The sequence below is a fragment of the Colobus angolensis genome, unplaced genomic scaffold, assembly GCF_000951035.1.
Source record: "Colobus angolensis palliatus isolate OR3802 unplaced genomic scaffold, Cang.pa_1.0 Scaffold8, whole genome shotgun sequence".
NCBI lineage: Eukaryota > Metazoa > Chordata > Mammalia > Primates > Cercopithecidae > Colobus > Colobus angolensis.
In genome coordinates this window covers 1,931,457-1,948,644 of record NW_012121820.1, presented here as the reverse complement: position 1 = coordinate 1,948,644, position 17,188 = coordinate 1,931,457, and the positions used below count along the sequence as shown (strand labels likewise).

General features: G+C 49.1%; 1 protein-coding gene across 1 annotated transcript in view; it reads right to left on the bottom strand.

Annotated features, from left to right (window-relative positions):
- Window positions 1-17,188, bottom strand: part of MYO5B (myosin VB) — a 316,975-nt gene that overhangs the window by 9,137 nt on the left and 290,650 nt on the right. The window contains exons 32-39 of the mRNA XM_011929181.1: window positions 15,134-15,198; window positions 13,677-13,770; window positions 11,284-11,427; window positions 7,407-7,558; window positions 5,546-5,635; window positions 3,316-3,466; window positions 1,689-1,974; window positions 895-1,069 (exon numbers count right to left, since the gene is read on the bottom strand). Coding sequence (XP_011784571.1) covers window positions 895-1,069; window positions 1,689-1,974; window positions 3,316-3,466; window positions 5,546-5,635; window positions 7,407-7,558; window positions 11,284-11,427; window positions 13,677-13,770; window positions 15,134-15,198 — 1,157 coding nt within the window. The remainder of the gene's footprint in view (window positions 1-894; window positions 1,070-1,688; window positions 1,975-3,315; window positions 3,467-5,545; window positions 5,636-7,406; window positions 7,559-11,283; window positions 11,428-13,676; window positions 13,771-15,133; window positions 15,199-17,188) is intronic.

Genomic DNA, 17,188 nt, shown 5'->3' with positions numbered 1-17,188 from the left:
CTACCCCCATCCCCCAACATTATTTACAAATGAGTATTTGAACAGGAGATACTCTTTTGTCTGCCTACCACTGGTTTGGTAGAAGTAGACTGCCCAAATGCAATGCCAGCTGCATTCTAGAAGCAAACTTATGTCAAGTGAAATGTATTTAAAGAGGAGAGAAATGTCTGAAGACTTTCTGGAAATGTTTACAGAAGGAAGCAGTTTTTTTTAAGAGTTCAATATATAATATTTTAGTAGTAAGTGGAGGAGGTAAGGAAAGGCGTTTACTTTGCTATATTAAGATGTGTTTTTCTGGACTGAGTTTGGATTTTGTTACTTATCTTTCAGGGACTGGCAAAGTATCAGCAACAGAGTCATTGTTATACATTTTTTAGGGAAAAGGAAAGTAATACTTAAATGCCCCTAAGTTCTTAATGACTTCATTTAAAACAATATAAATGAGTGTGAGTGAAAATATGACCATACTGAAATTAGTTTTAAAGAAAACTTTTTTTCTTACAATTACAGTTGTAAAGAAAGCAAATACCTGATGCTGCCAATTTCTGAAAATTTGTGGATTTCTATGTAAGAAACATTCCAGAATTCATTACATTTAAAAAAGTTTTTACCTAAACTTGACGTTTTGTGGGTTTGCTACCTTATCTTTTTAAGTGAGTAAGATGGATAGAGAGTTACGAGAAAACAGTATCCGTGGCATCCTTTTTCACAGACCAAATGGTTTTTGGTTCATCTAGGAATATCCCATTAGCTGCACTTCAAAATTGTATCTTTAGGGGTATATAAAGGGTGGGAGTGCAACACTAACAAATAACCACTAATGAGAACAGACTTGGAATGGATGCTGGACTTGCTTGGAATATCATGGTTGACAGAGGTGCAGACTGACTGTACCTGCTGGGTGCTGAGGGAGGTACACAGGGAGCAGATGGCCTCTGCATCCTCCTGGGTTTTCTTCTTCAATTGCAGGAGCTGGGCTGCTTGGATCAGAGGTTCCATGGTCTGAACTGCTCCACTCTGGTGAAGGTTTCTTCCCCGAAGCCACTCCTCAAGCTGACTTATATTGTACCTTAGCCATAGGTAGAAAGCAAGCTATGTTAAGCTGGTCCTCCTGATTCACTGAGAAGGGGACACCTGTTGAGTTTTGCAGGCCAGCTGCAGCTAGTGTCATTATTTATCTCACATGGTTAAAAAGCATGGCAAGTGCCTTGCACTCAGGAACTATTTGTTGAATAAAGAATGAACAAATGAATGAGTGGGTACTTAAAATCAAGCAAAGATGAAACACCTGAAGTGTCTAAGTCAACGGGGACAAACAGGCATTAAATATACTGAATTGTAAGTATTTATATTTAACATTCACAAATGTATTTATACTTCTGTGTGAGCCTTCATGCCTCTTAACTCATTTTCTCTTTGATCTATCTGCTTTGTATTTAGTCTTTAACTTAGAGTGTGTCAATATCTTTAAGCTTTGAACTAATTTGTTTACCAAGTCAACCATCTCAGTGTTTGATGGATTTCACCAACAGATAAAAAGGTGATGATGGATTTGAGTCACAGACTGATGGAGACAAGGACTGTCAATTAGATTTGGATTTCATGTTTAGAAACAGCAGTCTTGTGTTCTGATTCTAGTCAGTGAGGGCCCACTCCATCTGTGTTGTTGAGGGGTGCTCCTCTCTTACCTGAGTTGCATGCCTGTGCTCCAAGAGCAGACGTCCTTCCGCAGGAGCAGGTTGTTAAGAGTCACTGCGTTGATCATGTAGAAGAGCTGTTTGAATACCTGCAGGATGATCTCAGGGTCCAAGCCCTGGTCACACATGACTGTATGAAAGGCATTCATCTGGCGGATGATAGCTTCCAGGCAGTATGAGTTATCCCCATCTGCCATGCTGGAGGAGCGCTTCCGGTAGCCGGTGGGCTTCACACCAGATAGACCCTGAATGCTCTCATTTTCCAACATGGCAGAAACTGAAAGAAAAGCACACTTGGAGAAGCTTGCATTCCCCACTAACAATGCAAAGATTGGACCACTCAAATCATTTAGTGCTCGGGACTTTAGCAATGATACCACCCAGAGGTGTGCAATGTTGACATGCTCAGGAACTTACAACATTTGGCAAAGAATTTCTAATGTGTTGATCTCTGTATGGAATAAAACAGCTGTGGACAGCATTTTCACTTAAATTTACTGACGATTAGACAAAGATAATGGGCATGTACCAGCTCGATTTGGTATCACTGGTGCTGAAGTCCACAGTTTGAGAATTGAGCAACCTGGGTGTCATCCTGGCCTAGCCACTGACTATGTAAATATGAGCTTCATTGGTCTGTCATACTTACTAAGCAGCAATTGACTATGTACCAGGGGCTTTACGTTCAGTATCTCAATCTTCCAACAACTCTCTGAAATACTACCCATTTTTATGAGGAAGTTGAGGCATAAAGAGGTTAAATAACTTGTCTGGGGTCACACTGATAGGGAGTTGCAGGGCCAGGATTTCAACTCAAGTCTCTCTGACTCCAGAACTGGTGTTATTAACCTTCTCATTATTCTGAGTATCTCCAGCTTGATATGTCAGTTCTCCCTCTGTCTGGTGCCTTATAATAAGATTTCCAGACAGGAAAGAGGGTTTGGAATAAACCTCATTTCAAGTAATGTATTTCTAGATTTGTCCTTCTTGGGATTCACCCATAACCTACTTGTGTTGTAAGAACCTTGGGAAAGCATTTTGGACGGGTCCCGGTACAGTTTCTTTCCCAGCCTTGGTGAAGCACAGTGAGTAACGTATCTACACATCATTTTTCCTCTGATTGAAAATGTAACTGCTCTCATTTCTCAATTCTGATTTCATGTTTAGTGCCCAAGTACACGGCTTGGCTCAAAGCAAGTGTCTAATAAATACTGATGCATCGTGCCTACTGCTGTGTCCTTTAGCATGAACACTCCTGCTTTTTTCCATGAATCAAGTTCATAATAGGTTGAGAGAGTTATGTTTTTTCACTGTATATGCATTTGTACCTTTTGAGTTTACATTTATTATGTATGAAAATTTGGGAAAAAATACAACATATTACAGAAAAAGAGATAAAGGGAAAGTCATCTATGCTTCTGGCACTGTGTCAAATACTTTCACTGCTCTTTTTAAGCATGATGTGCACACCTCAGTTCTGCCTTCACTGGGAAGGATCTGGCTATCTGGAGGTCATGGCTAATATATCTGGTTCCTGAAAGCCAGAGGGTGCTGATCACGCCTTCCCCTCGTTTCAGACCCCATGATGAGTGATGTAGCTCTCCTGCTGCCAGCTTACCTATCATCGGCTGTAACATGCCCTCGGCAATTTTAATGAGCTGCTGGTAGATCTGAATGGAAAGGTCACTCAGCACCTGACGGTATTCGGTGAGGTCAAAGTTCTTAAGACAGTGTTCGTTCTGCTTTGCAGTGTTCTGAGTCATGAAGCCCTGCAGAGGGAGAGGCGTGCACTACTGAGTTCTGTGGTCTGTTGGGCCCAGCACAACTTCCGGTGCTCCAGTAACTTTAGTCATCTATTTGTTGGGCAGGGGGCCTACTCAGGCCCTTCCTATGTAGATGATGTTTTACAAAACCCTGTCAGTTCTTTGAGGCCTCATTGATGACCCTTGAACTTGAAGGTAACAGAAAAACTCAACATGAGAGAGAAAGCCTGAATCACTCAGTCCAAATCCCCAAGGCGAAGTGATTTCCCTACAGTAGCAAAACCCAGGTTGGTACCAGGTCCAGAGAAAGGGATTCCTGCTTTCTCACTTTGTCCAGTGCTTTCCCCAATATACCAAGTCCCCGTAAAATGTTAGATGATGTGCGGCCTCTAAAGGAGTGTGGCCATGGGCCAGATTATATGCTTGTATGAGGAGAAAGTTTATATAGATTCTATCACTGGGTATCAGAATTAATAGATGAACTAAAGTGATTTCATAGCTACAGTACTGTGTCCTGTTAGCTTTCTGTATTAATCAGATGAAATAACACATAAGTTAACGCAATTGCTGATATCAGGAGGACTCATGTGACCAATGTCCTTTTCATTCAGGCCGAGGGAAACCAATAGCAGCCAAAAAGATTAGTGCTCCCAAAAGGGCAACCATCTTCAGCAAGGCCTGTTGTACTGTGTCAAATACAAAGCCATCTTAATACAAACAAAAGCAGGCAGAAAAGGGGGTAATTGTAATCATGAAGATAGAGTCAACCATTCTTCCTTGTTATTTGGACTACATGGATCTGGTTATGCTGTGGTTCAGGTCTTGACCCAGGTTCATATTCTCTGACCCAGAGAATATGAGCACCACAGCCTAATGTAATGGAGTTCTAGGTCCTGCTCTAGCCTTATATAACCTACAATTTAGAATGCGTATAATATTGGGAAAAGTGATGGACCTCAATGAAATAACATTACATGTAGTTCTATGCTTCAAGTAAATGCTTGGATATTACAATTTTGTAACAGAAGGCATGTGGTTTGAAATGGCCATTTCTTTAACCTTTGGCCTATCCCTTTTATAATAAAAGCAGGCCATCAAATGAAGTGCTGGTTCTTAGGAGAGAGATGGAGTCAAGCCAACTGCAAAGAAGGTAAGACTGAAAGGGCATATCCTCTTACTAACCCAGGGAGAAGAGTCTGTCAAAATTGGTTCTGGCACAAAAGATGAAATAAAGCTTTAAAAATGGTTGCACTATTTTGGTTTACACTATGTCTTGACCTTGGGAAGGGTAGATGGTGAGATATGTGAAAGGAAGGGGAAGAAAAGTCGGGAAGACTACAGGAACCTGTGAGTGGGTATGTCTGGAACGAGTTGGGATTCTCACCAGAGAAACTAGAATGGAAACAAGCCACATATTACTAGGTCATTGGGCAGAGTGCAGAGCATGGGAGAAGTTCTTTCAGGGACCAAAGCTGGGAATGTGAGTTCCAGAAAAAGCTGGGCCTTACAGGTCTGGTGTGGATTGTGAAGTGATGGGTTAGTTGGGCCTCAGGACAAGGAATCCAATTTGGATAGATGCATGGAGCTGGGCCTCCAGGTCAGTTTGCACACGCGTAGTTCTGATTACGGCATGCCTCTTTTCTTGTGGCCATCTTTGTCTATCTTGAAATGGACAGATTAATCAGTTGGCTTAGGAGAGATGGTGACCCAGTAGGCAACTGAGCTTCCTGCCAGTATCCATTGCAGTGGGGCTCTTCTAGAGCTGATATAGAAATGTCAGGTTACAAGAGTTTCATGGAGACTCCCAGGGCCTCTATTGATGATGAAAGGTTATGCAGACTCTACTTACATAACTCAGGAGTGCTTTCTGGGGCCCCTTGGGCTCATCAAGGCCTCCTGGAGGCAGGTCTACTGTGGCTGGCCTTATTCCTGCTTCCAGCCACGAGGTATGATAAAGTGTGCCCATGGTCTGAGGACCCCAAGGGTGCTCCGAAGACCCCCTGACCTCTGAGGGGATACAAAGCACTTCTCAACCGCATTTGGATGAAGCAGAAACGCCTCCTGGGTGCCTGGCTCTTCACTCACCTCATCCCCGCTGTACTGCTTCAGACAGTGAAGAAGGCGGCAGGTGTTGGATAACCAGAATGACGTCATCTCAAAGTCATCATTGTGCTTCTGTGAAAAGAAAAGGGCATCCTCAGCTCTAGGTGGCTCCTGTCTGGTGAAATGCTTCCTCAGTACCTCTCTCCCCACATTTCCTACCCTTACCTAGTGTTCCTGAGCAGCCCTGAGGCTGGGCAGGGCACTTGCCAGTCACAGGGTTGAGACTCATTGCTAAGAGGCTGCATGAGTGTTCCTCTGCCACCAGGGATGGTACACAGAACCCCCGTCTTGGTCCCCGATCAGTGGTGCACATACAGGGACACACATAAAGGACAGGCTGCCTTCCATGGCTGAAGAATGAATGCAAAGCTGAGTGACAGATGAGGCTCTGCCCCAGCAGCCCTGGGCTCTCGTCTAACCACCTGGGCTCGCTGGCTCTGTTTCTCAACTGCCAGTTATCCAACACAAGGGATGCTAAAGAGCACAACAGCAAAATAGTTTGGTGTCCCATTTATCTAGACGTCAGATGCATCATGGCTTTAACTCTCTAGAAAACAGCTATAAACCCGAACTAGGTGAAAAAGCCTGCTCAGCAACCCAAACAGCTATGAGACAGCTGCTGCATTAAAACTGATGACTTCACACAGCTCATGCTGTCAAGTAAGCGTTATCAGTATCAAATGACAGAGTGGTATGAGATACGACAAAAAAAAAAAAAAAAAAGAAATGAGGTTGAATAGAAAGTGACTGGTGCGGCTGGGACATGCTATTTTAGCTCAGAATTAGGGAAGGCTTTCCTAAGGAAGTGACATTTGTATCAGCCCTAAATTGGCCTAGACTGGCCCAAGATTCCAGCTGGATGGTGCTCATGAAAGAGGGTCAACGCTGGAGACACAAATCTGAGAGCCACTAGCATGCAGATACATGTTTTAGAGCCATGAGTGAATAAAATTGCCTGTGGAGGGCAACGCAGCTACTGAGGGCAGGAAACCAGGCTGGCTCTGGAATTCTTAGAGCAGCAACCGGCAGCTCAGTGGACCCCAGAATTGGTTCAGACTCAGAGCTTTTGAGAATGGCTTATATCCTGGAAGCAGCAGTGTGTGAGAACTAAAGATGGTCTCTAAGAGCAATAACACTCAGGACACAGGCCTGCTAGCCGGCAGAAATCCCTCTCACTGAGGGCTCATCTCCCTCAAGAATCTCACCTTCCACTGCCTGGCCCTCGCCCCTGTGTGGACAGGCCTCACCTCCCTGTAGGCCAGTCTGTTTCTGCAGTGTCTGCACTGCATTCAAGAAGAGCCTTGGGCCTTCAGGTGGCATTCCTGAGCACCTTTAACACCTTGAGGCAAGCCCTGTCCTGGCCCAGGCTGCCTCACCTTGGGAGGTGATGGAATGTCACAGCCCTCCCTGTGTTACCCCCAGGGAAGAAAGCACCTAGACCCTTGGAAAGGTGGAGGGCCTGTGTTTCAGGGGTGTCCCTGAACTTGCTCCAGGGTGAGGACCACACATCCTTGGCTGCAGCAGGATGTCTCCCTAGCACCTCTGGCAGTGGGCAGGCCAAGGCTTCTGTAAGCATTGGGCAGGTCTGGAGGCTCAGCAGGGAGGAGCTGGAGGGCTACCTATGCCAGAGTCCTGGGCTTCCTGCCATTGCTGGGCCTGAGCATCCTTCTCTGGCAACTGCCAGGCATCCCGGTTACATGGATGCTTCTGTGGCTCATTTACCTTCAAAGTTGGAGCCTTGGGAGAATTCACTACAGCCAAACCCAGACACAGAGAAGCAACAGTGAGGGGCTGGCTTCGCTCCACCCACCACAAACCATGACCTTCTGCAGGGGCTGCTTACTTTCAGGACTTTCTTAATGCCGTTGATGGTGGAGGTCAGCAGGGAGTGCACCTTGAGATCGTCGTTGGCGTAGTCCGCATGCCGGATGCACATGTAGAGGATATAGGCGGGGAGACAGGGCACTGCGCCCGACAGCATCTGGGGCTTCAAGTCTAAGGGCAATGACAGCAGCAAATGGCAAGAGTTAGATCTATGGGGAACAGTGGAGGCTGTCAGAATCCTCATCTGAATAGAGATGTTTTCAGTATTCCCCCATAGCTCATCTAGGAATAGATGTCTCAAAGAGGATTGGGAGAGAAGCCACCCAGGGTACCCGAACTCCCGAGCCTACCTACCAGTAGTTTTAGACACTGTGGTTAGAAACACAAACAAAACTACATTCCTAATTATTTGCACTACAACACTGAAACAGGCTTCTGCCTCAGCCTAACGACAGGGAGGAAAAGTGCCTGCAAGTTACATAGATGCCTTTGTCCGCCACCAACAGGAGTCCATGGCAAGAGGAAGGCTGAGGACAGGACCTAGCTCCCACACGGGGGCACGAACTCCTGATTTGTGGGCACCGCCACTTCCAGAAGGCAAGGGCTGGCTCCAGAATTAGACAAATTGTATGTTCCCAAAGACAGGGCCAGCCTGCTGAGGGCTGGGGAGGCTGGAACAACCTGTAGCCCATCAGTTCAGGAACAAATTATCCGGCCGTACTTGCCCAGCCTCACAGCCAAATAGATCAGGCAGGTCCCCCTCCCCCAGCCCAGTGCCACTGCTCGGCATGCATCTCTCCAGCCGCTATCCTACTTCCCGTGACTGCTCTCCTCTGTATCCCAGATACAGCCTGGGCAAGGGCTGCTCTGGCTGGACTGGAAGGGCCTTGTGAGTCCCCACATTAACTGCAGACTCAGCCTTTTGGCCCTTTCTTGCAAAAGGCTCTGGAGGGACAGGAAGCAGCTGTCAGACCATTTTCCATTTCAGACCATGCCAGGAGAGCCAGGCTTAAGGCAACAAGTGGTGGTAGGAGGCCAGAGAACTGGGGAAGGCCTGGTGCAAAGGCAAGACGACAGGTGAGAACGGGGCAGGAGCCCAAGGCCCTGGGGTCTCACCATAGCTCTGCACTGTATCTCCAGCCCTTGTTCTTTACACTCATACCCTCCCAAACAAGGCCTCATGAGCCACCTCTAGGCTCAGAATGGCAATGAAGGGAGGCCACCTCCCTCCCGCCTGCAGGTGGGCAGTATCCTTGCAAACCTTCTACCAGGCTGGTCCTGGGCTGGGCTGTGCTGCCAGCAGCTCCAGTTGGTACTTGGGTTACACCATCCCTGCTCCAATGCCCCCATCTAGTTAAATGCCAACTGTAGGCCATAATACTCTTGAGTACATGGTTGACATATGGGTATTTTATAGGTCCAACAATGGCTGTGGATTGGCCATTGGCTCTAATTAGAATGCCGGTCACATTTGTCCAGGAAAATGTATTTTGTAGGCCCAGACTTTCAATCCATAACTTCTTACTTCAAGCCCGATCCATGTGCAGATTGCAAACAACTTGTCCTGCCTTGGAATGTTCTACTGTGATTGAATTAAGCTTGTTTGGGCTCCCCAGCTAAATGTTAGCATCTTGGGGAACAGGGACAATGACACTAGTTTTATTTCTCCTCCACAGCAACTGGCCAGTGCCAGGTACCTAACAGGTAGGTGGCTGGTGGTCAAGTTTTGGCATTTGTTTGCATGGGGTATTTTGGAGGGAAGATGACTGCAGGATTTTCCTAGGCAGCTCAGCAGGAGATGACCTTTCCTGGGGCCACCTGGGCAAGGGTCCTCTCATGCTGATGGCAGGGTTTTCTCTGTAAAAACCCTGGCAAATGGCCGGAGGGAGCCACCTGTCTGGCACAAGCAGCCTTATTTATTGAAAGTTTCATTCACCAGAGATGAAAGGTTTGTTCCTAATTAATTGCGTTTGAACAAGATGCAGTCTGTTTAAGGAAGTTTAAGATAAGCTTAGGTCACATTTAATTGCTGGACAACTGTAGGGAGATTAAGCTTTATAAAAGAGCAAAATAAGAAGCGGGCTAGTAAAAACACACAAAGCAAACAGCTGGAGCAAATCAGTTCAAGGCAGACGCCACAATCCGTTCTTCCTGGGTCCCTCGGTCCTAGGCAGTGCTCAGCAGAGTCCAACTTCACCTTTACGTAAGTTTCTCTAAAATAATGCTCGCCTCTCATTTGAACTTTAAATATTCTTGCAAAAGCTACCACTCTGAAATCCTCACATTTGAGAAGGGTTCTGCAGTTTTAACACAGCACTTTCGCCTTTGTCATACTTCACAGCATGGGGCAGGCAGGTCAGTGTCATCACCTCCATTGCACTAAGGCGCCATGGAGAAGGGAGCTGCTGGCTCAGGGTCCAGAGGATTAGACCACCAAAGGTTTCTCCTTTTTCACACAGGACTCTCTCCTCTAAGACTCTTCCTGGCTCTGCAGGGGAGTGCAGGACTGGGTTGGTACAGAGCAGGGAGGTGGCCTGTTGCAGCTAGATGGGGCACAAGACTGGAGTGGAGGGAGCTGGCACAACCAGCAAAGCAGCACTGGGCACAAACCTGAGCAAGCTGCAGAGGTGACACAGACTCCCTCCTGGCCCTTGCTGAGCAGCCAAGAGGGACTCAGAGGGGCGGCGGGGGCTCCTCTTTTCATAGAGAAAACCTCGCCCTCTTGGCAGCTAGTGTGGAAAGTCTTTCAGTTCTAGGAGCCCAGTTGGGGAAGGGATTCTGAGCAGTGGCTCTCACAGCTGCCTGGTGGCCCTAGGGAGCACATGGGGCTGGGGGGTAGGCAGGCCAGCCCTGATTCAGCCACATGCCTGGATGAGAAACTGCAGATGATCACAGGGACAGTAAAAGCCAACCCTGATGAACTTTGACAGTGGGACCAGGGTGATCCCAGACAGACTGCACGAGCTCAGTGTTCCCCAGACTTTAATGAGCCTGTGTATATCACCTGGCATCTTGTTATGTGCCTTGCAATCCAGGAGGCCTGGCATGGAGCCCGAGATTCTGCATCTCTCACCCCTTCCCAGGTGATGCTGATGCTGCTGGTCCAGGGACCATGTGTGAGCAACGAAATATGAACTTTCATTCTCACAACTCCAAGCCAGCGGCATGATTCCCTTTCCTGTGCTCTACACAAGAACATGGGTGAGTAGCACCGCCACGGCCATGTATGGCTAGTTAGGAAAGAAGCCAGGTCTGAACACAGCCCATGTGATTCCAGAGACCACACCCACATGTGCTGTACCACACAGCACTTTAAACTGTAAAGTCCTAACCAAACAGAAGGAATCTGAATCCTTGATCCACTGCTTCCCAGCTGTGTGACCTGGGCAAGTCACTAGAGTGAGTCTCTGTTTCCTTTAGTGTCAAATGAGAAGGCAGCAGTTCTGACTTAAAGGGAGGTTGTGAGGATTAAATGGGGATGAGGGTGATGTGCCTGGCAGAGGACCTGGCAACTGGATGTGCTCCAAAAGCATGAGCTGCCATCATTGCCCAAGCACTGTGGCCCATACAGAGCTGCACCAAGGAAACGGGGCTGTGGCTGCTGCTGAGGAAAAGCATGTGGGTGGCTCCCCTCCCACTTCCATCCTATGGGCAGAACAAAGCAGCAGTGGGTCTTGCCATCAAGAATAGCAGCTGGAGACAGCAGGAGCTGGGGGGAGGATGAGAGTGGGTGTGGGGAGAGGAAGATGGGGGTGGGCACAAGGGCAAGCAGGAGACAGAGGGTGAGGGCTGTGCAGGAGGTAGAGGAAGGGGTGCAGGGGTTATGCTGGGGATGGAGATGGGAGTGGGGGCAGAAGGAAGGGCAGGCAACATGGGGTGGCACAGAGGGTCCTGACCTGTCACCAGGTTCCGGATGAGGAGGGCCTCGTCCTCTTTGTGGTACTCCAGCATGCCCTGAAAATCCTTCTCTTTCCGCTGGACTGTGACCTGCCTGTTGAGCTCATGGCGCTTCCTCTCACTCTGGGCCAATGCCTGGGCAGCTGAGCAGGAAAGAAAGCAAGAAGCATGGATGAGACTTCCAGCTATAGGCCTGAGGGTAGCGGGCATCTCTGGTGGGTAGAGAATGGGACCTGGGGCAGGGGAAGGGGCATCTCTGGCAGGTGGAGAATGGGACCTGGGGTAGGGGGCATTCTGGGTTCTCCGTTCTCCAAGCTCCCAATCTCCTTGTGGGGTCTGTTCCTGCAGCCAGAGCCACACCCCAAGTGTAAGCAAGGAGCTCAGCATCCAGCACTGGGGTCCACACTCTGGACAGGGGAGAGGAAAAATCCAAAAAGGCAGCAGGCAGGTTTCAGACCAGAGAAAATCTGTGAAGGATGCAAACCAGCATGGTCTCTCACCACTCCTGCACAGCTGTTTCTCTTTCCCTCCTGACTTGTGAGGAAAGGGGATACTGTTTTTCTGGGAAGAGCTTGGCCTCGACCTGGCCCACTACACTCAGTTCCCTGTGTATGGCCACCATGCAGTCATCATGATGCAGCCGCAGGGCAAACCCAGGTGTTCAGGACAAGGCCTGGGCACTGTCTGTGACCTGTGGGCAGTGGATTAGGGTGGTGATGCTGATAGTAAGGACACATCCTCAGCCTCTAAATGCAGGTTCAGGTTTAGGAAGCTGCCAAGTGCAGTCTTTGCAACTACATATGATGGTGACTACTTGGGAAGAGTTTCGGTGGCAGGGTTGAGGGTATAAAGGCCTGGTCAACCCTCACACAGGCCTCTCCTCAGCCTCACACCATGGTGGAGGGACAGTGGGCATCCACAGAATTATCCCCAAATGCATCTCAGTGCTGACTGCACACGGGGCACTGTCCTAAGCGTGGGAACACATACAACGGCATGCTCAATCTGTCCCTGGCCAGCTGAGCTAAGGAGACACATCTGTACGTTCACGTGGAAACGCTATGACACAGCTCAGTCAGGCACCAAGCCAGGAGTATGGGATGTGGGTGCTGGTGGTGGTGGGCTGGAAGGACCCCACAGACGAGGTGGGATGAAGGGTGGGCGGGACTCTCACATCCAGGTTCAAAGGGGCTGATCCACTGGGAGAGGACCAATGGAAGAGGAGCAGGGTGAGTGACAACCAGGGTGGGAGGGTGCTCCATGAACTCTGAGTGGCTGAAGGGAGGCTCTGAGTGGAGGTGGGGGAGAGTGTGAGAGGATGAAGGCTGGCAGACAAGGGCTGGGATTTCATTCTGCAGGCAATAAGGCGATGGCAAAGGCTAGACAGTGCTATGAAAAAACAGGACTGGGAAGCTACTAAGCAATCTGGTAACAGGGGACAAGAACTGGACACAGGTAGGGGCAGACACAGAGAAACATCAGAAGAGAGGGAGTGATAGGTCTTCAGGAGTAAGCAAAGCTTGAAGGCAAGAGACTAGGAGAATGAGAACTGGAGGAATAGCAAATGAGAAATCCAAAGTTGGTGGGCACATGGGCAGGTATCAAGAGATGTGTCCCCCTGGATAGAGATCACTGACATCCCTGCCCTCTAAGAGCTTCCAGTCTAGAGGAGCAGGAGATTAAACAGGTAAAATGACACCTGTGATCAGGGCTGTGATCGACATGCATGTGGGGTCAGGACTGTCTAAGACAAGACTCAAGCCCTGGGCATGTGGCTCCTGAGCTGAGGGTGGAAAGATGCGGAGGGGTATCCGAGCTGAGGGTGGAAGGATGCGGAGGGGTATCCAAGCAGTGAGGGGCTGAAAGACGGTTCCAAGCAGGGTGGCATATGCAAAGAATGACACAGTGAGATTTGCAGCAGGGAGTCAGAGGGAGAGAACATTCTAGGTCTTTCTGGAAGAGTTATTTAAATCTCTACCTGAAGATCCCAGATTGGAAGTTTAATTCTGACATCCCACAGCACGGAGTGAGGACCTTGGGGTCTAGGTCTTTGTGTTACACAGCATTCTTTCACATCAGTCTTGCCTCCCAACTTCAAGCCATTTGAGTGCACGGACCACCAGGTCACCTCTGCGTTCCCCATTCCTCTAGCCCTGCAGAGCCTTGCTCAGAGTAAGCACCCAAACTGGCTGAATTCAACTGTCTTTTGTCCATATTCTGGCAACTGCAGCTGTGTAAGCTCATGGGATCTGACTTCTATCGTGTGGCTGGACTAGGCAGAGCCACCAAGAAATCAGTGAAGTAGGAAGAATGTGAAGAGGGCAGGGAGCTCACACCCACAGGCGTGGCCCAGTGTACCTCTGCTTCACAAAACACACTCACACCCCTCTACCTTCTAGGTCCTGGGCTTTCTTCATGTAAATCTTCAGTTGCTTTTTGAGCTTCCTCTCATTCTTTTCCAGCTTTTCTACCAGTTCTTTAAGGTCCTAGAAGCAGAGAAAGCAGTGTGAGAACAGACATCAGCCAGGCCTGGGATGGTGGGGGTAAAATCCTGCTTGGAGTAGAGGTGACCAGTGCGGCCCGTGGGCAGCCGTTGGAAATGCGCCAGTCAGGGACGCTGCCTGAAGAGCTGCTCCTCACAGGCTGTTGCCACCTGCTCTGGAACTCAGGAAGTGGGAGATGATGAGTCAGAGTCCATTCTCTCAGTAACGACACAGTGAGACTCCTCCCAGTTCAGGCTCTCTGGCGCCTTGCTGAATCCCAAGGCTCCCCAAGCCAAGCCTCCTCCGGTTGCCATGCCAACCCCCCAGGAGACATACTCGGCCTGGGAGTCCCAGGGTGGGGCCGGCGGCACCCTGGGAAGGAATGGACAGGTGGAGGTGTGAGAATGCAGGGGGCGGGGAGGTTGGAAGAGCAAGAGGGCAAGTGAGATAATCCAGGGCCCAGAGGCAAAACAGGACACTGGTGTGGCCCCAGTCCCTAGCAGCTGTTGCCACTGGAAGCCCATCAGCCCATTGAGACCTAGGACAGCAAGGCACTGGGGGAAGAGTTTGCTGTCATTAATGTCACCTCCATGCCAGCTGAGCAGTGGTCCTCTGTGGCCAGGGACACAAAGAGGAGAAGAGAAGCTCTGCGCTATCACCATTAGAGCCGCCCTTGGCAACTAGAGAGTGACAGGAAGACATAAGCGAGTATTCCACGGTGGAGCCTCTACAAACACATGGGGTGACTTTTTAAGATCAGCCTGTTGACAGGAGTTGGTCCAGTTCCAGGGCTGTGGCCATCCCAAGCTATACACCTAGTTATAGATGTTGTTAGGGACTTTATTCATCTTGATAAAGAAGCAAATCTTTAAGAATGAGTCTTGAGACATCTAAAAACCCAGCTTAAATAACAGGAGAGGCAGCAGAGAGTAAAACCTCAGTCAGTGACCTAAGAGCGGCCTCTGTGTGAGAGGGTAGTTGGTAGAAAGGACCCAAGTGTCTGGAGAAACTTGAGCCAGGATTCTCTGTGGCTACCGAAGGTCTCCTGTGAACCCCGAGTTCTACTCAGACTCCGTCTCCCCCGTTAGGTGCCTTCCCAAGCAGCACCAAAGCATGTGACATCCCTGGCTCCCCGGTTCCGCTGAACTGCCACCCCTGCCTCGTGCTCATATGACCCTGTCCAGATCCAACCCCACTGGATCCTCAGCTACGGCTCTGACTCTTGCAAAGGATTAACCAGCATGTGGGGCCACATGACTTGGCCAGCCCAGTGAATGGGGAGCCCAGGGCTGCTCCAGATCGGATCAGGACTAGGACGCTGGTCCTATGACCGCCATCAGTCCAAAGCTCCTCTGTGCGACGTTACCAAAGCCACGAGATCAAGTATTTCTGATGTCTTTTCCACCATTACTTTGAAAACCTCACCACACCCTGGGAGGAGACAATAAACGCGCTAACACCTATTTGCGGCATCTCATACACCAGATGCTTCAAGAAGGAAAGATTAATCCAGTGGCGAGGCTTTGACTCCTGTCTTCAAGAGCTCTGACATCTCAGTCAGCTTCTCAGGAAAGCCCAGAAAATCCAATACTCCTCCCGAAATACTCAAGCAGAGGGCATTGTAAGGATCCATGTCACTAATGGTGGCTTTGTGCTATGACATTCCTGGGTGTCCAACCCCCAATCCCCTACAAATCCCAGAGGGCTGAATTCCTTACCGTACTAAGGGGAATTATATAGAGCTATGCTTTCCAAACTTTGTAGGGTACTAGAACCACCTGGGAATCTTTAAAGCTTGAAATCAACAAATTTAGAACAAATAAAGGGAACACAGTGCTGGCCACAGTGGCTGTAAACTTGTGAAGACACCAAGGCCCAAAGTCCTAAAGCGTAAAATTACAAAAGCTTACAGAATAAATTCAATTCATAATGAATCTTGGAAATGAAAAATGAGTACACCTGAAGACAGCTCTAAACTTTTCAAGTTGCTACCAGGAAGGACAATCACATCCTCCCCTCCACACAGACACCTTCTGGACCGCTCCAGCCTCAAGTCGCTTCCCCTGACTTCCCCTACCCTCCCCCAGAGGCTGCCGAGCACCCTGTGCTGTGGTTAATTGTGTATACACGGTCTCCTCTCTGCCAGAGGTCAGTGCTTCACCAGCTGGCATACAGTAGGCAGGAATGCTTGCTCAGCCAGCAAACATACATCACCAACAGCCCCTGTAACCTGCCATGGCTGGCTCTCCTTAGGGGTCCCAGCCTCCGTCTGGGCAAACGAGGACCACCACATTCTGGAAGGAGTCTCTCAGCAGGCTGCAAGCTGGAGCCCTCCTCCTCCTCCTTGCCTGGCCAGCAGTATAGGCCCCTACTCATGCCCCAGGGTCACCACTCCAGCAGAGGGGCCCACTGCACTGTTTTCTTTTACTCTCATGGCCTCTTAAGGTAGGACTACCCATGATTTTCCATTCACTGACTCTCCTAAGTGTGGCCTTGGTAGCCCTGTGCTGGTGTGCCGTGAGCTGACACAGTACCTGCACGCTGCGCAGCCTTCTTCATAAAATGGTTGTCCACTGCACTACTTGGTCAGTGGCCCTCCAGGGAACATGGGCCACCAAATGCATTTCCTAGGCTGCCTCCTCTACCTGGCAGAAGCTGGCCAGGTAGGTTTATTTAATATGGTGCATTTCTTTCCATAAAGCCACCAGGTAACACATGTATATGCAACAAAGAGTGACTTGCAGACAAAGAGAGGGAGAGAGAGGGAGGAAGGGAAGATCACGTGTATGTAAGTGCTATTCAGCTGTGGGTCTGGGACCCCGCTTTTCCTCTTGGGATCAAGTGAACTGGCCACCCAACCACAGGTGATCTGGTTATAAAGGGAAGTGACAGCCATGGCTGTACTCCTGGACTAGATGCACTGTGGGCACATGAACATGCTGCACTCCGCAGGCACATTCGGCTCCAGAAAGCGATTGGCACTGCTGAGCCCCGCCCTCCGGCTGCCTTCACTCCTGTCTGGGTGCCTTGGTCCATGTTTTTCTTCTCCCTCCCCCTCTGCCAGTCTCCATGGTTTACATCCCCTTCATACCTTCTGTCTCAGCTCAAGCCTCATGTCCTCCCAAAAGCTCACCCCACCATTTATTCTCTTCCTGTAATATTCATTGTTAACTCAATGCAGAATCATGCTTTTAAAAACACTATCTACTTTCTCTTCTTTATTACATGCCTTGCTTCCCCTACTGACCAGTCTGCAAGCTCTCACAGGACAGGGCCCTCTTCCATTACTCTGGCATCTGCTGGGGCTCCTTTGGTGACTGTCTGCAAAGAGGCTCCCAACAATTTCTTCCACTACTCCTCCCCTCAAGAAGTCGAATCTCTCCCTCATCATATCTGGTTTAGCCATGAGACTGGTTTTGAT